Source organism: Tinamus guttatus, unplaced genomic scaffold (assembly GCF_059628265.1).
Source record: "Tinamus guttatus ecotype Peru unplaced genomic scaffold, ASM5962826v1 Tinamus_guttatus_pri_ptg000434l, whole genome shotgun sequence".
NCBI lineage: Eukaryota > Metazoa > Chordata > Aves > Tinamiformes > Tinamidae > Tinamus > Tinamus guttatus.
Genome location: NW_028288968.1, coordinates 1852649 through 1872360, shown reverse-complemented (window position 1 = coordinate 1872360; position 19712 = coordinate 1852649). Strand labels below are relative to the sequence as shown.

Below are 19712 nucleotides of genomic sequence, written 5' to 3'. Positions count from 1 at the left end.
TTTATCTGTGCAGGTTCAGGATGTGCCAACTCAATCTGCAACCTGTGGAGCTCTCTCCCAGGCTGCTGGATCCAAGCCAGCGTGGTGCCCATGGCAAATCAATCTCAGATCAGGCAGGAGCATTCAGACTCTGATTTTGGGCAGGGTGACCACACTAAAGAGGCTGCACCTTTATAGGGGGTTATGTGAATTAACCAGCCTCACTCTGAATTTCCTCAAAGCCATGTCGCGGTCAGTGAACAGAAATAAAAGTAACAACACACTGAGCATACAAGGTTCAAAAGGGAGTGCAGTGAAAAGGGCATCAAGGCACGAGCCGACACTGATCTGTCTTGAAACAGAGCAAATTGCTTCTTTTCCCACCAGCACTGAGCAACCCATCATTTCTTTCACCCACCCAGAAAACAGCCTCTGCTCAGTAAGTACACGCTATTTGTGAAAATGAATTTGTCACATACACTTACGTATGAATTTTACTTATTTTTAAATTTCATGTTCAATCTGCCACAAACAAAAAGAATGAGGTTTGTTTCCAGCCACAGAAGATCTCGGCATCAAAATTTCAATTTGGCCTTCTGTTGCTATTAGGAACCCAATGTTTTTCCATTTGCAAAAAGGAAGGTTCTACCTAACACCCTCATGAAAACTAAGAAAAAAAGAAGAAAAAAAATGCTCTTTGACATCTAAGACAGAAGAAAAAAAATAAACAAAAAAAAAGAAAAAAAGAAAAAAATGAATTAAATGATTTCTGGCCATTTCTCTTCCGAGGCAGGACAACTGTTCCCTGGACTGCATTAGTCAGTGCTTTGTCCAGGCTGAATTTAAATGACTACAGTAATAGACTCCTTCCCTTGGGAGTCTATTTCACAGTTGAATAAATATAACTCTTCGACAAGAAAAAAAAAAGGAACAATCCTGACAGTGTGCCTATGTTTTACTTTACTCAGTTTCTACCCATTACGTCCAGTAATTTTCCCTGCAGCAGCCTCAGTACATTACTGCTCTTACTGTTTGCACTCTTCAATTATTTACAGACTTACTGCAGCCCAGGGAACGAATGTCATCTTTGGGAGTCTTCCGAGGAGCTGGACAGAGGACAGAGCCAGCTCCCGGTTTTATGATGCGTAATATCCATGTCCACCCCAAATCCCGTTGCTTTGTGGAGTGGGTGTCAGGAAAGGAGAAAGAGGAAGCTGTTTTGCTGCAGTATCAACTTGCAAATTCAGACTGAGCTTGGGGTGTCCTTGCTTTTCCAGGGTCATCATTTCCAAGCTTAGCCCATGTTGTTCCTGTCTTTCTTGCTTCTTAGCGTTATGTCACGCCTGGGACCACATGCCCTTGGGGCTCTGAGCGGAATTCTCCATCAAAATCAATAGAGGGTTGGATTTAATCAGTGTTGAGACACTGCCCCAAGTTGGTGCCTTTGAATTACTTCCTCACTCTTCTCATGGTTGCGGTATTTCCTGATTTTTATTGACGTGTTGGTTTTAGCTCCAACCACCCCCTCATTAATGAAGACGCTGAAGAGGGTGGAATCATCAGACACCCGTTTTTCTCCGTCACTTGCACCATCCCTGCTCATAACCCCTTGTTTCTAGCACACCAGCCAGTTTCCAAGCTCCGTAACTTCCTATCAATGCCAACCTAATTCAGGTCCTCAAGAGCATTATCGCAAGACACGATGACATGTTTTAGCACATATCTCACAATGCTTCCGTTCAAACACCTTTCCTTGCCCCTTCCAAGCCCTATGTAATTACTCCTGTCACTTCAACGAGGATATACTTGTTACCACCAGTGCTACAAGCTACTCATTAATATACAGCTCAACTGGCCATGGAAAGTGCCATCTGCGGGGCTGGTGGCATCCAGCTCCCGGGAGAGGGAAGAGGTGTGATGCTTGCACAGGTGATGGTGAAGGGGTGAGGAAGGTTGTCCCCTCCACAGCTCTGCAAGTTTTGATCATCAAACACCTGCCAGCACCAGCATTCCTCATCTGCATCACTGCCTGCACAGCACAGTGAGACTGTCCCTGCACACGGCCAAGGCTTTTTCTTAGGAAAACACCTTTTTCCTAAAACTCTTGCTTGGTGCCAAATGTATTCAGGAATCAATTTTAATCTTCCCAGTGCCAAGGTCAGGTTCCCATAGTGAGGTTTTCTCACAATAATGAGAGTTTAAAAGCAGGTGCTCAACCTGGTCCAGATACCTTATGGCCTGAGGACTCATTCCTGCATCCCCAAAGCTCCAAAGCTTTGAGAACCAACAAGACAACTTAAGGCTCAAAAAGGTAGTGTGAGAAAGGGGAAGATGCCAATAGTGAGTATTCAACCAAGCAGCAAGAGCAGTTCCCTTGGGTTCAAGAAACCCCAGGTGTCTGCAGATGTCCCATAATACCTTGTTTGATTCTACTGCTCATTTCCTTATCTATATAAAGGAACTAAAAAAAAATAGTTCTATTTTGCTGGCTGGAAAGCAGAAACCACGTTTTCTTTCCTTTTTAGCAAGGTTTAGAGAGATTTACACCCAGTTTTACCCCACCTAATTGTACAAATTTATCAGAAATACTTAAGCTAGGAGGCCAGGCACTACCATAACTGTCTTCATAACTGATGGAGTAAGCTGGGCACCTCCAGAGGGTTTAGCCAGATTTGTATAAAGCAGAATCACTCTCTGGAGATGTCCATCTCTTTTTACAGACTAGAGAGAACAACTGGCATGACTGATTCCTTTATTCAGACTCTTCAGATTGCAAGAGGATGGTTGGTTGACTATAGGAGCATGAAGAAAGATCTATACAAAAGGGTTGGGGACACAGGACAGAGGCTCAAAGTCAGGCAACTAAATATGAACATGCAGCTTTACCATGAATATAACTAAACATGGGATAAATTATTGCAGAAGGATATGGAAACAGCTTAGCTCTGGAGCTGAAGACATCAAGGTACATCTGAGAAGGGTGCTGGAGAGAAACTAAAAAGAAAGATTCAAATTAAGGGCAGCTACCTTGAGTTGGTTAGATTTTCCCTTATCCCTCCCTGATCTCGTCTAGATCAGATTAAACATGATTCTGAAACTCGTCACCAATTAAAACACTAAACTCATAGTTACTGTGTATATAAATATCTAACCCATTCACATCTAGCCTCATTAGTTGCTTTGCACTCACTAGAGAAACCAGGACAAAAGGGAAATCAAACATGAAAAGTCTGTGAATTCCTTCATGTTATCTGTACTGCAAAGAGCTCTCCAGCTCTGAGGAGCTGCATTTGAACATTTTTGATTCAGATTTGCTCGTATTCTCCTCGAGGAACTGGGGACTCAAGGCAAGACTGGACGCTGGGCATGGACCTTACACAAACCCTTCCTCTGTCCTCCAAAACTGTCACTATCTCAACATCCCATTGCTGGTAGCAGCTCACCAGAGCAGCCCGTGGCACGTGAGGACCACGCTGGGACTCTGGAGGAGACGCTGATACCTATTGTGTGTCCAAGGGAGATGATAGGATTCATGTTCCCTTCTCCAAGAGCCTCGGCTCTTCTTGTTGGCCAGGCCAGGCTCCACGGGGTCTCTTCTGATTTCAGACTGCTCTAAACCATCATCCCTCCCCTCACGCGATCAATTGGAGGCCAGATGAGGATTTGTCCTTCTAAAACCAGAGGGAAAACCATGATCCAGAGTAGGAGAGTGCGTGGACCAAGGCACGGCAGCACGGGAAGTCCCTGCAGAGGGCACAGCCACCTTACGGATGAGCGAAGGGTGCAGAATCGCTCCCGGCCCCGCTACGTCACTCTGATTCATTTGAAATGGATATAGATTTCTATTTCAGTCAGTCATTTGCTAGCAGCAAAACTAGAACATTTCCTGTTTTTCCTCCTGCTGTAATCAGGGTATTGCCAAATTAGGGCTGCCCTAATTACTCCTCAGCAGGTGCCAAAGCCAGGATTGGTAGCAGGAAAGAAGGGGAGGAAGGACCTCTAAACTCAAGCAAAAGAAATTACTTCTATTGTTTGGTTCTGGGCAATAAAGTTTCACACAAAATATGAAGATTTTGGACAACAGCATAGGAGCAGCCAAAAAATTGCATCAGCTTTCGGACAGCATTTGCCCCACATATGTGCTCATTGCTAGTGCTGTTATTACTGATAATAACGACCCCACTCAGCAGACGAAGCTTCCCCTGAACGAGATCAGGCAATAGGGGATAATTTCTTAAAGCTTTTGGTCAGAAAGCACCAGGGCCTTTTCAGCCTTTCCCCCTGCTATCAGCAGCCCCAATTAGCTCTTAAGGGGGATTAGGTATCGAAGTGATTACAGCCCCCATTGCTGCAACCTCGTTAGCGTCTTGCTCTCCAAGTATTTATCCCTGCAGCAAGGGGCACACTTCCCTCTGGGGAAGGTCATTTATCAGAGGGGCCACTGAGATGTTTAGAAAGCAGATTATTTACTAAAAGCCACCGAGGAAGCCTTTGACAAGGCAAGTGCCCGAAGGAATCCAACCCCAGCTCCCTGCATGGAAACCCTACGGAACCAGGCCGTGTCCAGCGGCCACGGCGCCATCCGGGGAGCAGTTACACGGGATGGATGTGTTTGATGAGCCTTTGAAGCAAAGTTTTAGGAAAATCCCACAAAACCCAGAGCGCCTCTATGGTGTGTGGTGGTGAAGAGTTCCTACACTGCCAGGAGATTCGAATGCCCAAATCTCTCAACCAAAATATAGCTGCTTTTTCAAATCTCATGCAAACATTCACTTTGAAGGATGTGAGCTCCATGATTGCTATAGACAACTTTTTATATTAAAGATGATGCCTTGTGCTTGCCATGTCCCAGCTGAGATCACTTTTAACAGATTAAAAGAAAGGCCACCATAGTTTTCAAGTGCTATTACCACTGTCACCCACACTGAAAGAGCAGAAACCATAATGTGAAAGGGCAAAAACCCCTGAATGTGATGAAAGAAAGGTGATTTGTTCTACTCTGTGAGCAGGGTTACTTGGTGTACCTGTAGGCAAGAGTGCAGGTGTCCTTGTACTCTTGGAGCTTCACGCACACCATGTTGAGGAACTGATCCGAATAGGCGCTCAAGTCGTGCATGAGGTTCATAAGGTCTTGAACAGTCTTCTCCACAATTACTGTGCTCTGGAAAAGAAAGACACCAAGGCAGAGTGAGGACACACCATTAGCACACTGCTGCCATGCTGGATAGTGAACCCAGATCCCCAAAGACACAGAGGCATCCAAATAATATTTTGGGCAACGTTAACTGATGAAGGGTTGAAGAACCACCTCTCCCAAGGTCTAGGTTGCAGAGGACTAGGAATGTCCCAAACTTACTGCTCAGGGAGCTTTAGCTAATGGATGCCAGATTCTCATCGTAATTGTCAGTAGACAAGAAATCACGTCATAAAAACAGTCATCAAAACAACTACTAAATGGGCTCATTCAGAATTTACATGTGCATACCGATATGTAAAAAAGAAAAAATAAAAGCACAAGTACAAATAGTGGGTTCAGTGCATATTTTATTCTGCCTCCTTATGTCCTCTTAATTAGTGTCACAGATGCTACTGTACAGCTGATTCTCCCTGCCTCTGAGCAGATGCTGGAATAGTCCAGCCTATGATTGCCCTAAAACTGCATGAAAGAGGAAAAAGCAGAAATCATGCAAGATAGAAGACAATGCCTTAGAGATCTGCTTATCAGGTTTGAAACATTTTGGCTCTTTGGAGTGAGTGGCTCCAAAGCTCAACAAGTCCTTCATTTTCTGCATGCCTGATACTCAAGTTTGAGAACTTCTACTAAACCTCAACCTTCAAAAAACTTGATTTTTAGAACTGCGAACCTTTGCCTTCCTTCTTCTCTGGTTGGAGTTGCAAACCTTTAGTGTTTCAGACGATCTGACCAGTACTGCTGGACTTGCTGATTTTAGAGTATCCTTTAAGGACTGTAGCCACTGCTCAAGTTAGTACAAATTGCACGCGCTGAGGACAACAACCCTTCTTGGAAACCCCAGGTTTCTGCTCCTGGCTGCGGTTTAGGCAGTGCCATGCAGCCCTCCTGCTAGAATAGAGGATATACTGCAAACAAGCAGACACCAGCAGGTCTGCAAACTGAAAACACTGACGAACTTAGACAACCTGAAGGAGAAGAGATCCCATCTGTCTGCTAACATCCCAGATTTACAGAGCCCTTGCAAATTTTGAGAAACTCTGCACTCAAGTTATCCCAGGGGAAACTTCGGGGACTTCAACAGAGCTCTGCCAAGGATTAATTTAGCCTTTTCTGTGTATTAATCAGGATGGGAAGAGGACTTATTCACTCAGTTGTTTGCAGAGGACAAGCTCATCAAAACCAAAATCAGAGTGTCTGCAGTGTCCCTACAAGCCCAACTTCCTTTTCTGTAGCAATGTCCAGATTAAAGGGTGGTACCATCACCCTGATGCATAATCCTGCTCCTCCATAGCTGCAATTTAGCATTATTTTGCTCCAACGAAAATGCAATTTGGCAAAGGTCTCTCTCAGATGCTCTTTTTCTTATGCTGCTTCTCCTACTCTTGCAAGTATCTTTCCCTTCATAAATAGTCAATCCCACCCTGGGCTTGATGCAAGCACCGCTAAAGAACATGTAGCCTAGAGTCATCACAGGCGAACAAACGGGACGATGGCCCAGAGAAGGTGGCAGCAGCAGCAACTGCTGGTTTAGTACCAACGGGCTCGTTAGCACACAGCTCATTAGTAGTATTTAGCACTCAGGGATAGCCCAAGACCTTTGCAATTACCACCTAGCACATGGCATTCACACCAGAGAGAAAGGGGGAATCTCACCCGCTCCCACCAAAATGGGACATCAATCCAGCACCTTGCCCTGGGGTGTAGGATCATGCACATTGGGCTGACAAGCAGGGTATGGAAATTATTGTGTAATTCGGAGAAATTTGATTGATTGGACCCACTGGGACAGAGACAGGCCATAATCACTGCTTCATTGCGTTGGAGCTCCTCAAGGCATTGATGTCCTTCAACCTGCAGCTGCCGCCCGCAGTTGCTGAGTGGAGACAAGGACCAAAATCAGAGCAAGGAGGTTGAGCAGAGGTTGGTTTGCTCAACCAATGGCTTGAACAGCTAAAAGGTGCCCACTGGGCCACTTACTGTCTCTCATGAGAGGAAGAAGTGACTCTTGAAGCTGCTGACGTGAACGTTTCTAATGGCATCCTTGGAGAGGGCAGGATGTGCAGTGTCAACTCAAATCCCACAGTGTCCTCCTGGAGGCTCCACTTTCCATGGGTGACCACAGTTCATATTATCCCCCAGGATATCACTGGCAAAACTTGGCTGGGATTTTCACTGGCCCCATGGCATTAACTGCTCTGGCTAGCAAGAGGAAGGATCCTTCCATGCATCCTCTTGCCAGGCAAATACCATGGGTTGGACAGGCAATGTCCAAAGAGGAATCAACCCGAGGCGTAATCCACCCTGCTTCTGTTTCATCAAGTGCCTCAATCTCCGAGGAAACAATTTAACAGCTTAAAAATCAAATGGCCACACGTTAAAAGAGAAAACATTGCTGCTTGTTTACAGAGTTTCTGCAGTTTTCTTTCTCCTCCCTACAGCACTAAAACCACGGCTAAACTCCTGCCAATATCTGGATTTTAGAATAAAGCCTTTTGATTTAACAGGAATACTAAGCTCCTTGCATAACTTAAAAAAGAAGAAGAAGAAAAGGATGATTACCATATGAAAGACGATGGCACCAGATACGTAGGGGCTATTTCTCCACAACATCTGAACCTTTTGCACAGCAATCCTGACACATCTGCATGCGTCCCTTGGGATGCCATGAATTAGGATGCAGGAGGCCACGTTAATTCAGCTGGATTCGTTAGCCAGAGCAAGCCGGCATCGTCTGCGAGCCCGCGCGAGGAAATGAAAGGCAATGCATGTATTATCAGAGAGGTACAATCCAGTGGCTGCTAACCCATCTGGATTCATTAAGAGCAAATGGGTATGATCAAAGCCTAATTTTATGGCAAGACACTTCAATGGAGCCTTTTTTTTAAAAAAAAAAAAAAAAAAGATGCTAACAAGGAAATTCATCCCTGGAACAATATTCATCCCCTCACACCTGCAAACCAGCACGGTGTTGAGTTCTAACTTCACGACAAGGGTGCAGTTTGTTACTCTTGCAGCCTGTCAGGGCGAAGGCTTGAAAGGGGTTTTCAGGCTAATACAAAGAAAACAAAATTTCCTCTGGAGAACTTCTGACCACAGGCGATTGTGGAGGGAACATGATTAAAGAGAGCAACACCACTCATTACCAATGCCGTGGCTTTCCTTTTCCAGGTGTTTTACATTCATCTGTTACCCCTTGATATGCCCTGGATTCTCCATTGAGCCGTAGCCCTGGCTAATGCAGCTTCAGGGCAGGTTGACTTATGCTCATGCTGTTTTCCAAGCCCCAAGTGATGGAGAAGCCTAAGCAGACTTGGAGGTAACACTGCCCTGCTGAGAAATGGGGCAAAAAAGAGCAGAGAAACGAGGAGATTTGCCCAAGATAGGATCAGAGCCAAGATGCTGCTTCCCCAGCAGTATTTGGGGATCCTTGTGGGCTCACGTGTGCATTTTCTCCCAGCTCCTTCACCCTGGCACGTGGTCACAGGAACGATTAGGAAGACACAGAGTCACTTAAGCCTCTAGGCCAGGATCATTTAGTGCTGAAACTCTTCCCATTCTCATATCTCCTGCACGTGAAACGTGGCTCTCCACCACACGTAACGTGCTCCTGAAAACCCAACAGATGGAGGTAGGGGCTGCCGTAATCCAGAGGTTGCCTATTATTAGTCTACTGTTGCCCATGATTCATAAATCTCCTCAAGATGTTTTGGCAGAGGAAGGCGCCAGATGACTGCAGGATGGGACCTAAGGGAAAGAAAGAAATAAAATCTAATCTAATTTTGAAGCCGGGCCATATCTGAAACCTCACACTCACAAAGCTGCTGTATGGAGCACAGCAGCAATTAAAGCTCTAATCGGTGAGATTAAAGTTTTTTCCCATCTCTTCAACATCTTCTCAGTGCTGAGCTGCAGCTGGGGGTTCGGGACCGTTTCCAGGCCCACCGATGGTTAAATTCCAGGCACACTGACATCTGGACTTGCAGTATTTTTTGTGCATTTTCTCGTTCTTTAATTACAGCTTCTTGACCACTTTGTCTGAGAAATTCCCATCCCTGGGAAACCTCAGTCCTCCTTGGTGCAGAGCCCTGAGCGGGACCGTTCAGCAGGAGGCTCCCATGACCCACACGAGGCCACCAGGGAAGAGCAGCAGATCCTGGACAACGTTCAGCAGTTCCAGACCTGCTCTTAGACATCTACCTGCTGATAAGGTGAAGGGTTATGGTTAATCCACATCCTACCACAGCTTTGCTCTCCTCACAAGTGAACGCTGGTCCTCTCCAATGCAAAGTGCTCCGCTCAGCTGCCTGCTTGAGACAGCTCCGATTGGATGTGCTGGTTATCATTATATTTTACTGCTCAGACCTTTGCACAGGAAAAGCTGGAAAAATTTTTTCTTGACCTCCTGAACAGCTGTGACATTAGAATATTTATAAGGCTCCTTATTTATTCTATTTAAACCTTTTCAAACCACAGAAAAGAAGTCATAAGGAGATCCAGTGTCTGGAAGCTGAAGCTAGATCAGGCCAGAGGAGAAATGTGGGACACATTTTTAAGCAGTGAAGGGAATTAACCACTTGAACAGTTTATGGTGGGATGTGCTGGGCTCTGCATCCTGGAAAGGCTTGAAATCAAGCACAGGTGCTTTCTAAAAGAGCCATGGACTTGATTTAGAAATTACTGGGAGAATTCCTCTGGCTGACTATACCACAGATCAGATCCATTTATTTTGCTTTTCATCTGAAAAAAATTCAATGGTAAAAGACACCCGGGATATACTTAAAAGCAACCAAACAGCAAAGCCCCTGTCATCCCAGAAGCTCTGAAACAAAAATCATCTGGGTGCAGTGGCTCTTTACAGGATTAGTAGTGCAAATCTCGCACGCAAAATCAGATGCTAATTATTCAACTCTTCAAAATTCCCCCAAAAGGGAATTCTTAGCACATCGCCTCACAGGCAGCACACCCAAGAGCTTGCAAAAAAGGAACTGGGCTGTTCTAAGCAGAGGTGACTGCAGAGGATTGTACTTGGAGAAGAAGTGGGGCCTTATGGAAGGCTCCTGACCAGCAACGTCTTGCTTCACATGTGCCACTTCTCCCCAAAGCCACCGTGTGCCACATGCCAAGGGCTGTCTCCAAACAAAGACCCCTGTGGACATCTTCCTCCCTTCTTCAGCCCCTTGAGAGCTTGAGGATGGGACCTGTTCCAGGAGATGCTACCTCAAAAATCGAGGACAGCAGCAGTAAATGCCCTAGGAAACGGGGCAATTTAGGAAAGATCAAAGTGAATACTTGCAGGAGGATTTTCCTCCATTTATTCCCATTTCACACCTCCATGTGCCACACAGGAGGCAAGTGGAGAAGAAAAAATGAGCTTGCACACAGGGGAACGTTTGTGACAGTCCAATCTTCTTGCCAGTAGATTACTCTCTCATCAGAGGCACTGGCACTTGAGACATTTAAATCTACCCGGAATGATAAACTAGTAAGTGTGTGATAAGGAACACCATGGCTGTGGCAGGGAGATGGACTGGATAACTTAATAGGTCTTTTGTATCTCTCCCTTCTCTCCTCCTGCTGAGTTCTGTAGCTATTATTAAAGACATTTTTTAAGGTATTTTAATTTACTTCTCCAAATGGCTTTCCATTCATTCACTCCCACCCAGTGAATGTTGTCAGGGACATTAGCAGCATGATAAAATAGCTGGAGCTTCCTGCTGGTTTTAATGTGTTGCATACACAAGAAAAGTCATTAGCTTTTACCCTTTAATATACCCTCTTTACTGCTGCATAACTGTTTATCACACAGAAGTGTCAAGTGCCAACCAGGCTCCTCCTTTACTAATCAATAGACATTTGCATGAGAGCGTGATGAAAAGGAGCAAGATCCAGTTATTCTGAGCATGGTTTCCAGCTCAGGAGTTCGAGAGATGGTCCCTGACACTTTCAGCCCCTCTGAATATCCCTAGAAGTGTCTCTTTTTTTTTAGGATTTGGCACAACAACGGTCCCAAATACAGGAAAACTCAAGGCAAGGAGGCAATTTGTTTTCTACTGCTGAGGGGCACGTATCTCTCCCTGTCGTAACACCTCAACATCATCAACCGCCTGCAACCTGATACAGATTGAATGTGGACCATGACATTAAAGATGTTCATCATGAGCAGGACATCAATTCTGTGAATCTATCCAAAATAAATGTTTTCATATGCTTAGGCTGCTTTAGGGAATAAGACACATCTCTATTTTTATGAATACTGTAGGAGACTTAGTCTACTAAGACTAAGTAGACTAAGATCTATTTTTTTCCTGATGTAAGAGTACCAAGATTAAAAGTGCACTTAACCACTTAAAATGCCTTGCCAGGAGCAGAAGGGTGCATGGATGCTCCAAGAGCAGGAAAAGATGTTCCTGGAAGGACATGGGGAGCACAACCGAGGCAGCCGGCCTGAGACGACGGCTTCTCCAGAAGCGACATCCAGGCTTGTCTGAGCTTTGAATTAAGCAATTATTTTTGAGATCAATCCTAGATATGCAACTTATTGAAGTCCTGCCTGTTTACTAGGTACCTTTGAGGCAGCTGAAATCACGTTTCTCAAGTTCTGGTGCCAACGTGAGTAAATAGTATCCTAACTTGTGTGCAAAAATTGTCATGAAAAATCTGGACTCCTCTTTTGTTTTCCTGTAATGCTTGGCAAGGACCATCCTGCCACCTGATGCAGACGGAACATAAAACAGATCACACAATGAAAGGGCCAAAGCATGTAAAAATAATGATACAACATCCCCAACATGGTATTTTTTATCCTAAGGACAACATCAGCAAAGGTTTTCCTCTTGACAGATGTCATTAACTGCTTATGGAGAAACAAAAGCAACCAGGAAGGATGGAAGGAGAACGGTCTACCCGGGCAGAGCCAAAAAAGTAGATGCTGTGGCACTGGATTAATGCTACATATGTGGATGTCGATGTAAAAACTTATCAGGACAGAGAAAAATTATGATCTAAATTCAATGAGAACTAGCAAAAAGTCATAATGTGCAAGAGCACTCGAAATAAAAAGGCCAAATTAATTAATGAGCCACACGTACAGGCTACTCAGCATCACACAGCCCTAGGAGTTGACCCAATCCGGGTTTCTGCCACAGAAAGGGGTTACCTTGCTAAAAATATGAGGCCATTTGTCAGCATTTGGAATAAGTGTCAAATAGCCTCATGTATAAGGCTCAATTACCATGTAGACTGACAAGACCAACATCACTGGTGGGTTTTGAGACGGTGACATCCAACCAGGATGGACCCGGAAAGGCACAGGTCACCCAGGATCACCTTGGAGCCCTGAACTTCATGCTCTGTCCCCCCAGTCTCTTAATCTTCATTAACTCAATTCTAGCTAACATGGTTAGGTGCTCTGCATGCTCCCAAGGAACCCTTGGGGAGCCCAGGGAGACTGCAGAGCTCTGCAGAAGAGCCCAGTCAATGGGTTTGATTCCTACCACCACATCCAAAAATACGCTAAAATTGGCAGCTAAAATAATTGCCAGGTTTACCGTGGTTTAAATGGGAAAGCCTGATTCAGCCAAAAAGACAGTTAAATGAAAGGGACAGTGGAGCTTGTTTTTTCTTTTTGTGCAAGGGTTTGGGGTAAACCTGTAGACAATTCTCTCCTAAAGAAGGGAATTAGGGAGGAAGCAGGAAGAGAAATCAAAAATATTCCAGGATGCTGCTGGAAGCCACCATTTCTGCAGCTCAGTCCCTGCAGGGCTAAGGGTGATCTTTGCTGTACAGGAGAAAAAAATCATCATAAGGGGGATTCATTGCCCAACGCAAGCCAAGAAAGTGCAAGAGATGATGTGAGGATGGCAACTTTTTTTCCCTCCAAGTAACTTCTGATGTTTCTAATTTAGGGTTCCCCCGGCAAGCTGGAACAAGATCGAGGACCTCTTTATCATTTCCTCTAGAACAAGCCCATGCTGAAGTGCCTATTTGCAGACCCAACTTTGCTATACCTGGCTCAGTGGTAGGGAACCCAATAGGAAGGAGCACGAATTTTCTCCCAGACCATTCAAGCAGCAGAAGGACTTCAATTTGGATGCCTTGCAGTGGAGGTCCATGCTCTAACCACCAGACCCTCCAGCACAAGAGCGTGTTTGTGCTCCGTGCTCCCCAACTCCTATTTCCTGCACTTCCAAGGGATTTCAACCACATCTGCAAGACTTCCTTCTACTCAGCTCCATGCAAAGCCACAGCATGGTGGAACATTCACAGGGAGGGCTCATATTCCCTATGCTGCTGTGTTATTTTATCAAGATCTGTTCACAAATCTCTACTTCAACCCCAAAATAAGCCCAAGCTGAAACAAACTCAAAGAAGCAACAGCCTTCAATTGCAGTTCACAGTTTCCCACACCAAAAGATGAATATTTTTCCTTTTTTGAGCTTCTTACAATGAGCAAAATATGAACTACTCTGCAGTTTAGCAACCGTCTTCTCATAATTCAGGACTTCATTCGTAGCAAAGCAACACAAAGTGCTGCGCAACCACAAAATCATGGTTTCAAAACACAGATACTCAGCAAAAGGGCAATGAATAAGGAGATCTCTTTTCTCCTAAATCATGTTGCAGGAGAAAAAATAAGAAAGACCAAATTCAGCAACGAAAGACCGACTGGGTCAGCTCATTAAGGAGATGTCTAATAACACCCGCGATGCCATTGCTCACTTTCCAGCCGGCGCTGGCAAGGCGGTAATGAGCAGTCCCTCTTCGAAACGGGCTGGAGGACACCATAGATCTTCCCTTCCCGCCTCGAACGTGTGTATCATTTCCTGACAGCCCCATGTCCCCTTTGGAGCAGATGGCTCCCTGCAGAACGTCTTTAAGAGACCTCCCAGGCAGTTACGGCTGGCACAGAATGAGCGTTTTGTTTTAGCGTTTGCTCATCCGTTATTTCCCCCGTGTTAATGACAGTCGAGCTCCTGTCCTGTGAATAAATCCATTTAGGTTGAGCAATGCTGGCTGCAAAGAGACGGCGAGGGAGAAGCCAGCCTTGGCACCGGCAGAGCGCAGACACGCTCGGCCACAAAACATTCATCTATTAACCAAGCAACAGCATCTCCAAACCCAGCAGGGTCACAGCAGAGCCCTGCTGGGAGACAGAAATTAACTCCGAATGGAGATAATTTGTCTCTCAAATGTTGTCGAGAGCTCCACAGCGATGCCGTGCTGACACGGGGAGCCGAAGAAGTGCAAGCATCAAGACATTGCCGCAAGCAACGGTAGCCGCGCCGCGTCTGAGGACCGATTAATTTATTGAGCTGCTCATCTGTGTTGTTGTTGTCTTCTTGTTTTATCCTAAGGTGGGAGAAGCACTTTTGGAGCATCTTCCCCAGGGTGAGAGAGCAGTAGTATCAATCACCAAATTGGTCCCCCAAAATAAACGTTAACATCCCCATTTCTTTCTTGGTAGGAGATTCACTGGATCCCATTGTGCAACCATGACTCCTCAATGCTCGAAGACTCTGGGAATCTGATGCAGAGGGGCAGTGATAACAAAATCCAGGCATTTCTCCCAAACAGCAGACCAATTAGCTTTAAGAAATATATATTTTTTAGCCAGAACATATTCACAAGCTCAGTGATCAACCATTCTCTCAGCATAACCATTGGCTGTTGCTACTGAGTGTCATGTCTGCAAAGGGGAGGAAATTTTCATGCCCCAAGACATGAGCTAAGCTCGGATTGCTTTCCAAGAAGCCAACCCCATACATAAATTCCAAGTTCTGCAATATCCATGTCAAAAGAAGCCTAACTTGGAGTGATTTCCACAGCATTCATTAGAACTGAGGGTTTGAAACCCTCTTCCACAGCGTGTGCGGGGGAAAAGGGCAGAGGAAAAGGAGACTATTATCCCACCTCCTAAAACAGCAGCTTGACGTTGTCTGAGGAGTAAAGACACAGAAGGTCAGGGAAACAGCCAATGAAGGGAAAATAACGAGATGAACCAGAAAATATCAAATGTTCAAATAAATACTCATTGGAGTCCAATATGCAGGAGAACCATAACGATATTTGCTGCCTCCCCAAGGCATCAGTTCACAGAAAGCAAGGAGAGAAGTGGATCCTGCAGCTGCAGATGTCTTCTCATGATGACTTACCACTCTCGGACCTTTCTTCTTCGCTCCCAAGCTGTGAGCACAGCAAGAGAAGGGTAGGCCAGAGACAGTCCGGCCTACAAAGCAAAGGCAGAAGTGGGATGCGATGAACGCATCCATGACCCAATGTCAAATGAATCCCTTCCTCACTCTCACGTCCCCTTCTCCCAGGAGTCATCTCACACCTATTCACGTTCAGCTTGAGGAATTCAAAGGTGGGAGAGTCTTGTCTGATGGACCCTGGGGGATGAAGGCAGCTGAGGTCAAGCACTCGCAGCAGTCGCAAGCAGTTCAGCTTCACAAAAGATGAAGGATTGCTTAGATTGAAGTGGCAGGACTTTCTAATTTACGATTGCTAAGACCATGCTTTGCGACAAAGAAGCTGGAAATGGCTTATAATGTCTAAGTCCTTTGAAGAGCAGCTCAACTTTCTGTTAGATAAATACAAACCTCCAAAAAGACCTCTGAGGAGGTTTCACAGTTGCGCTCTCTAAAAAGGATTACTAGAAGTCACAGAACAAGAGGCAAAGTTTTGCATCCAAAACTGCCTGAGAGACCATCAGTAGTTAAGGCCAAATGACCAAATCGCATTGAGAAGAACGGCCTCAAGCTTCTCTACCAAATCTGTTGCTCTTTAACATAGATCATTAATGAGCTCCAAAAAGGAACTCAGAGTAGATGGACCAAGCGATCTACATCATGTTAGTCCCAAAGGAAACTTGGCGAAACGTAGACAGATCAAATTCAGCAACCTGAATGAGTAGGCACCACGTCCGCAAGCTGAGTTCAAGACTGATAAACAACCATAAATATTATTTAGGCTAAGAATTAGGGGAATGGTAAAGCACGAAAGCAACTGGACTCTACACATCCTTAAAGCAGAGCTATGGGGAAAGAAATCCTGGCTGCTTTGAAGCTAGACTTAACATGTTTATGAAACGTGATGGTATGACGCAGTGCATATGGCAGGGATAGCGACTTCATGATCCAAGAAGTATCTCTCACCGCTCTGCTTCTATTTCCTAGATTTCTAAAGCCTAGAGAGAAAAAGCAGAGGCATTTGCACACGTGGCTGTACTCCAAATGAAAAAGTTGAACGTTTCATTCGACAGGTAACAAGAGTCTGGAACTCCCTCACACAAGGATGTGTGATTAGATCCAGCAACGGACGAGATGAGTGAGGCAACATCTCAGCAGCCTTTGTGATGGGGCTCAGTGTTTAACCCATCTACCAAGATGGACTTGATGCAGTTGGGAAAGGCATGAGGGGACAGATCTGAGTGACCAGAGACCATGACAAGGGCGGAGGAAAAGGAAGATTTTCCCCATCCTATGTGTTTACAGCAGACCCTGCCAACCCCCAACACCCCTGATCCTTGAGTGATGGAGACAAAACTCAAAAATCCTCTCTTAAAAGCTCAGTGACCACCGCACAGGCAGCAAGGACATCACTCAGATAACCTGGTATGTGTTATGTGGCATTCCTGATCTGCAGCGGCCTTGTCTCCTACCAGGTTGGAGCGCTGATCCTCTCAAAACCCTCACTGGCTCCAACAGAGATGAGCGAGTGGATTAAAACCTGATGGCTCAGCCATCTCCTCTACCCCACTGATCACACGACCAAGGGATATCTCATCTCCTTGTGCATCTGCTCCCAGTTTGCTGCCACATGTTTATTAGAGAAGATGATGGTCCAGGCTGGCCCCACCTGGGCTGTTGTAGGTGATGACCTGAGGGAGACCTCTCATCACACTGCTCCCCATTGGACCATGCAGTCCAGCAACAACTTACTCTAGGCCGATAGGAACAGGACTCACATTGGATGCTTTTTAAAAATACTTTTTATGAGATGCAAAGAACTGAAAGGAAAACATACCAAATCAGCACTAAGAAGGTCATAAAAATAAAATGTGTTCTAACAGCCATAACTGAGTTCATACTGTTACCAAAACCAAGAAATAATTCCTTAATCAGTCTTGCTCCCAGCTCTGGGCACTGTGCAGACCTCTCTGCTCATCGCGGACTCGCACCAACCTCCCACTCTCCTGACGTGGGCAATACCCAAAGCAGACACTGCAAATGGGACAAATCCTCATGTTTTGCTTCTCGGACCTCAGCAAGCCCTGGAAAAGGTCTGAATAAAGTGAGGTTTTTGCCGATGCGGCGACCCCACAGATCTCCTGCTAAATTTATAAAATTCAGCCAAGAAAAATGCTACTAATCCATTTACAGCAAAGTACACAAAAGTCTCAAAAGGGTCAGAGAAAAGCATGCTTTTATTGACCAATTTTCATGGTTTTACCTAAATATTCCCCTCTACCCTTTTAATAATTTGCAGCACCAAGGATAAGAAGAGTATTAGAACAGAGCGAAAACATATTTGGGCTTTTTTTTTCTGCAATAAACTGGAAATACAAACATATTTTTAAACATTCTTGCATTTTCTTCCCACAGCAGCTCAATCTGAGATTGATTGAAAAAGCAATTATAGTCTCAAGTTTTGCTGCTACTTCCATTTTCCTTTGCCTTTCATAAAAGCGCAGTGCACAAAAATAAACCGGGAAGGAGGCTGGAGGCTACAGGTGATCATAAATCAATGGGGAAGCAAAGAGAGCACCAACATGGGCCGAAGGGAGCTGATCACAAAAGTAAAAAATGCTTGATGGGGAAGCAAAGAGAGCACCAACATGGGCCGAAGGGAGCTGATCACAAAAGTAAAAAATGCTTCGATTTGTGCCGTGACTGCTGCTTTCACCAGAAAAAAGGTGATTCAAAATGAACCACTTCTAAATGCAAATGCTTTATTATGCAATTACCTGAAAAAAAAAAAAAGAATCCTGGGGCATGAACTAATGCTCATAATAAACGTCCTTTATTAAGTTATTGCAGGATATGGCCCTAGCAAGCACTTGTGGATTTACTCTTGCTTGATATTTATACAGGGAGGCGGAAGACGAGGCAGGGAAAAGAGCCTTTTTCTGCCAGTAACACACATGACCCAAAGTTAGCACCTTGATGTGAAAACACCCCAGACGAGCTGATTCTCAATCCTCATTCCAATCTCCTTGAAGCTTCAAAAAATGATGCAACTAAAAACATGCATGTGAGAAGTAATCCATGAATCACCTTGATTTATCCTACTGCTATAAATCAATCCCAGACATGTTGTGGTCACTTCTCTTCTTGCATTTGAAGCCATTTTCATCTTTTGAGATCAAAGAGCCACCTGAGAAGGGTCAGCAGGAAATAAGCAGAAGATGCTGAAAGTCCTCTTGGACGGGCTGTTTGGGGATGACAACCCCACCAAAACCTTCTTCCAAACAGTCTCATGCAGCTGGTGTCCTGGGAATCCCTTCAACCCCGTGACAGCTCCCAACTTTCCTGAGGGAGATGCTGGTTTGAACTGCACCTCTAATTCAGGCAGTTGCCACCGTTCAGATGATTGGCAGTGGCTCCTTGCTCTGAGCAGCAGCTACTGTGAATTCCCCCAAATAATCCACTGGATGCCACCAAGGAAGGCCCCAAAGCATCACCTTCTACTCAGGGTAAGCAAAGAAGACCAGGACAGGAGGAGAAGGGAGCCTGGGGTTGGTGATTTCACTATTGGTGGCTCTAGAGTAGCACAGTGGGGAACAGACAGATGAAGGGATGTGGCTGAGCTCCAGATTTCCACATGGGATCTGGAGGGATAAGCGGAATAAGTGGGTTTAGGTCCCAGTTGAGGGTTTTGGGGAGGAAAAGGAGAAGGAAGAGGTAACGATGGGTGTCACCTCCTGGGAATACAAGTGGTCTAGCGTAGGACTGGCACTCATAGCTGTTCGCAGTGGTACTGGATAGTGCAGCAAGACCAGACTTAAGGGTATTTCTCTAAGGCCACCCTAAACCTTCAAGAAGTGCTCGATTATTAAGAGCAAAGCAAAAGATCAAGGGAATAATAGGAAAACTTAGAAGCAAAAACTGGAGTCTGTCAAAGAGGACACTTTCTTTTTTGTCACTGCTGTAAACTCAGGGGGAGATGCTCCCCCGTCATTATTTCATTACCTCCATTCCAACACTTGCTGACTTATTAGGAGAAAAACATTTAAAATAATTTTCCTCATCAGAGGGAAAACAACCTCTCTCATTACTCAAATATGGATCAGTGCCAAATGATACATGGAGGAAATGTGCTTTAAATTAAAAAAGCCAAGGTGATACCCATGCAAACCTACTGAAAGGGAAGTTCCAGTAACTCGGGGGAAAGGTGCCTGACACAGAAGTGGGGCTCAACCAACGGGGTTCATCATTGCATGAGCAAATCCTCCACCCAACATGAGGCAAAGGGAACTAGGGTAAGAAGATGCTGGGGATGGTGATATTTGGGCCAGCTCACGAGAGGATTCACAGGACAA

General features: G+C 45.2%; 1 protein-coding gene across 1 annotated transcript in view; it reads right to left on the bottom strand.

The window, feature by feature from the left end:
* Positions 1-19712, bottom strand: part of EXOC4 (exocyst complex component 4) — a 301672-nt gene that overhangs the window by 59396 nt on the left and 222564 nt on the right. The window contains exon 12 of the mRNA XM_088531798.1: positions 5004-5140. Within this exon, the coding sequence (XP_088387924.1) occupies positions 5004-5140 (137 nt within the window). The remainder of the gene's footprint in view (positions 1-5003; positions 5141-19712) is intronic.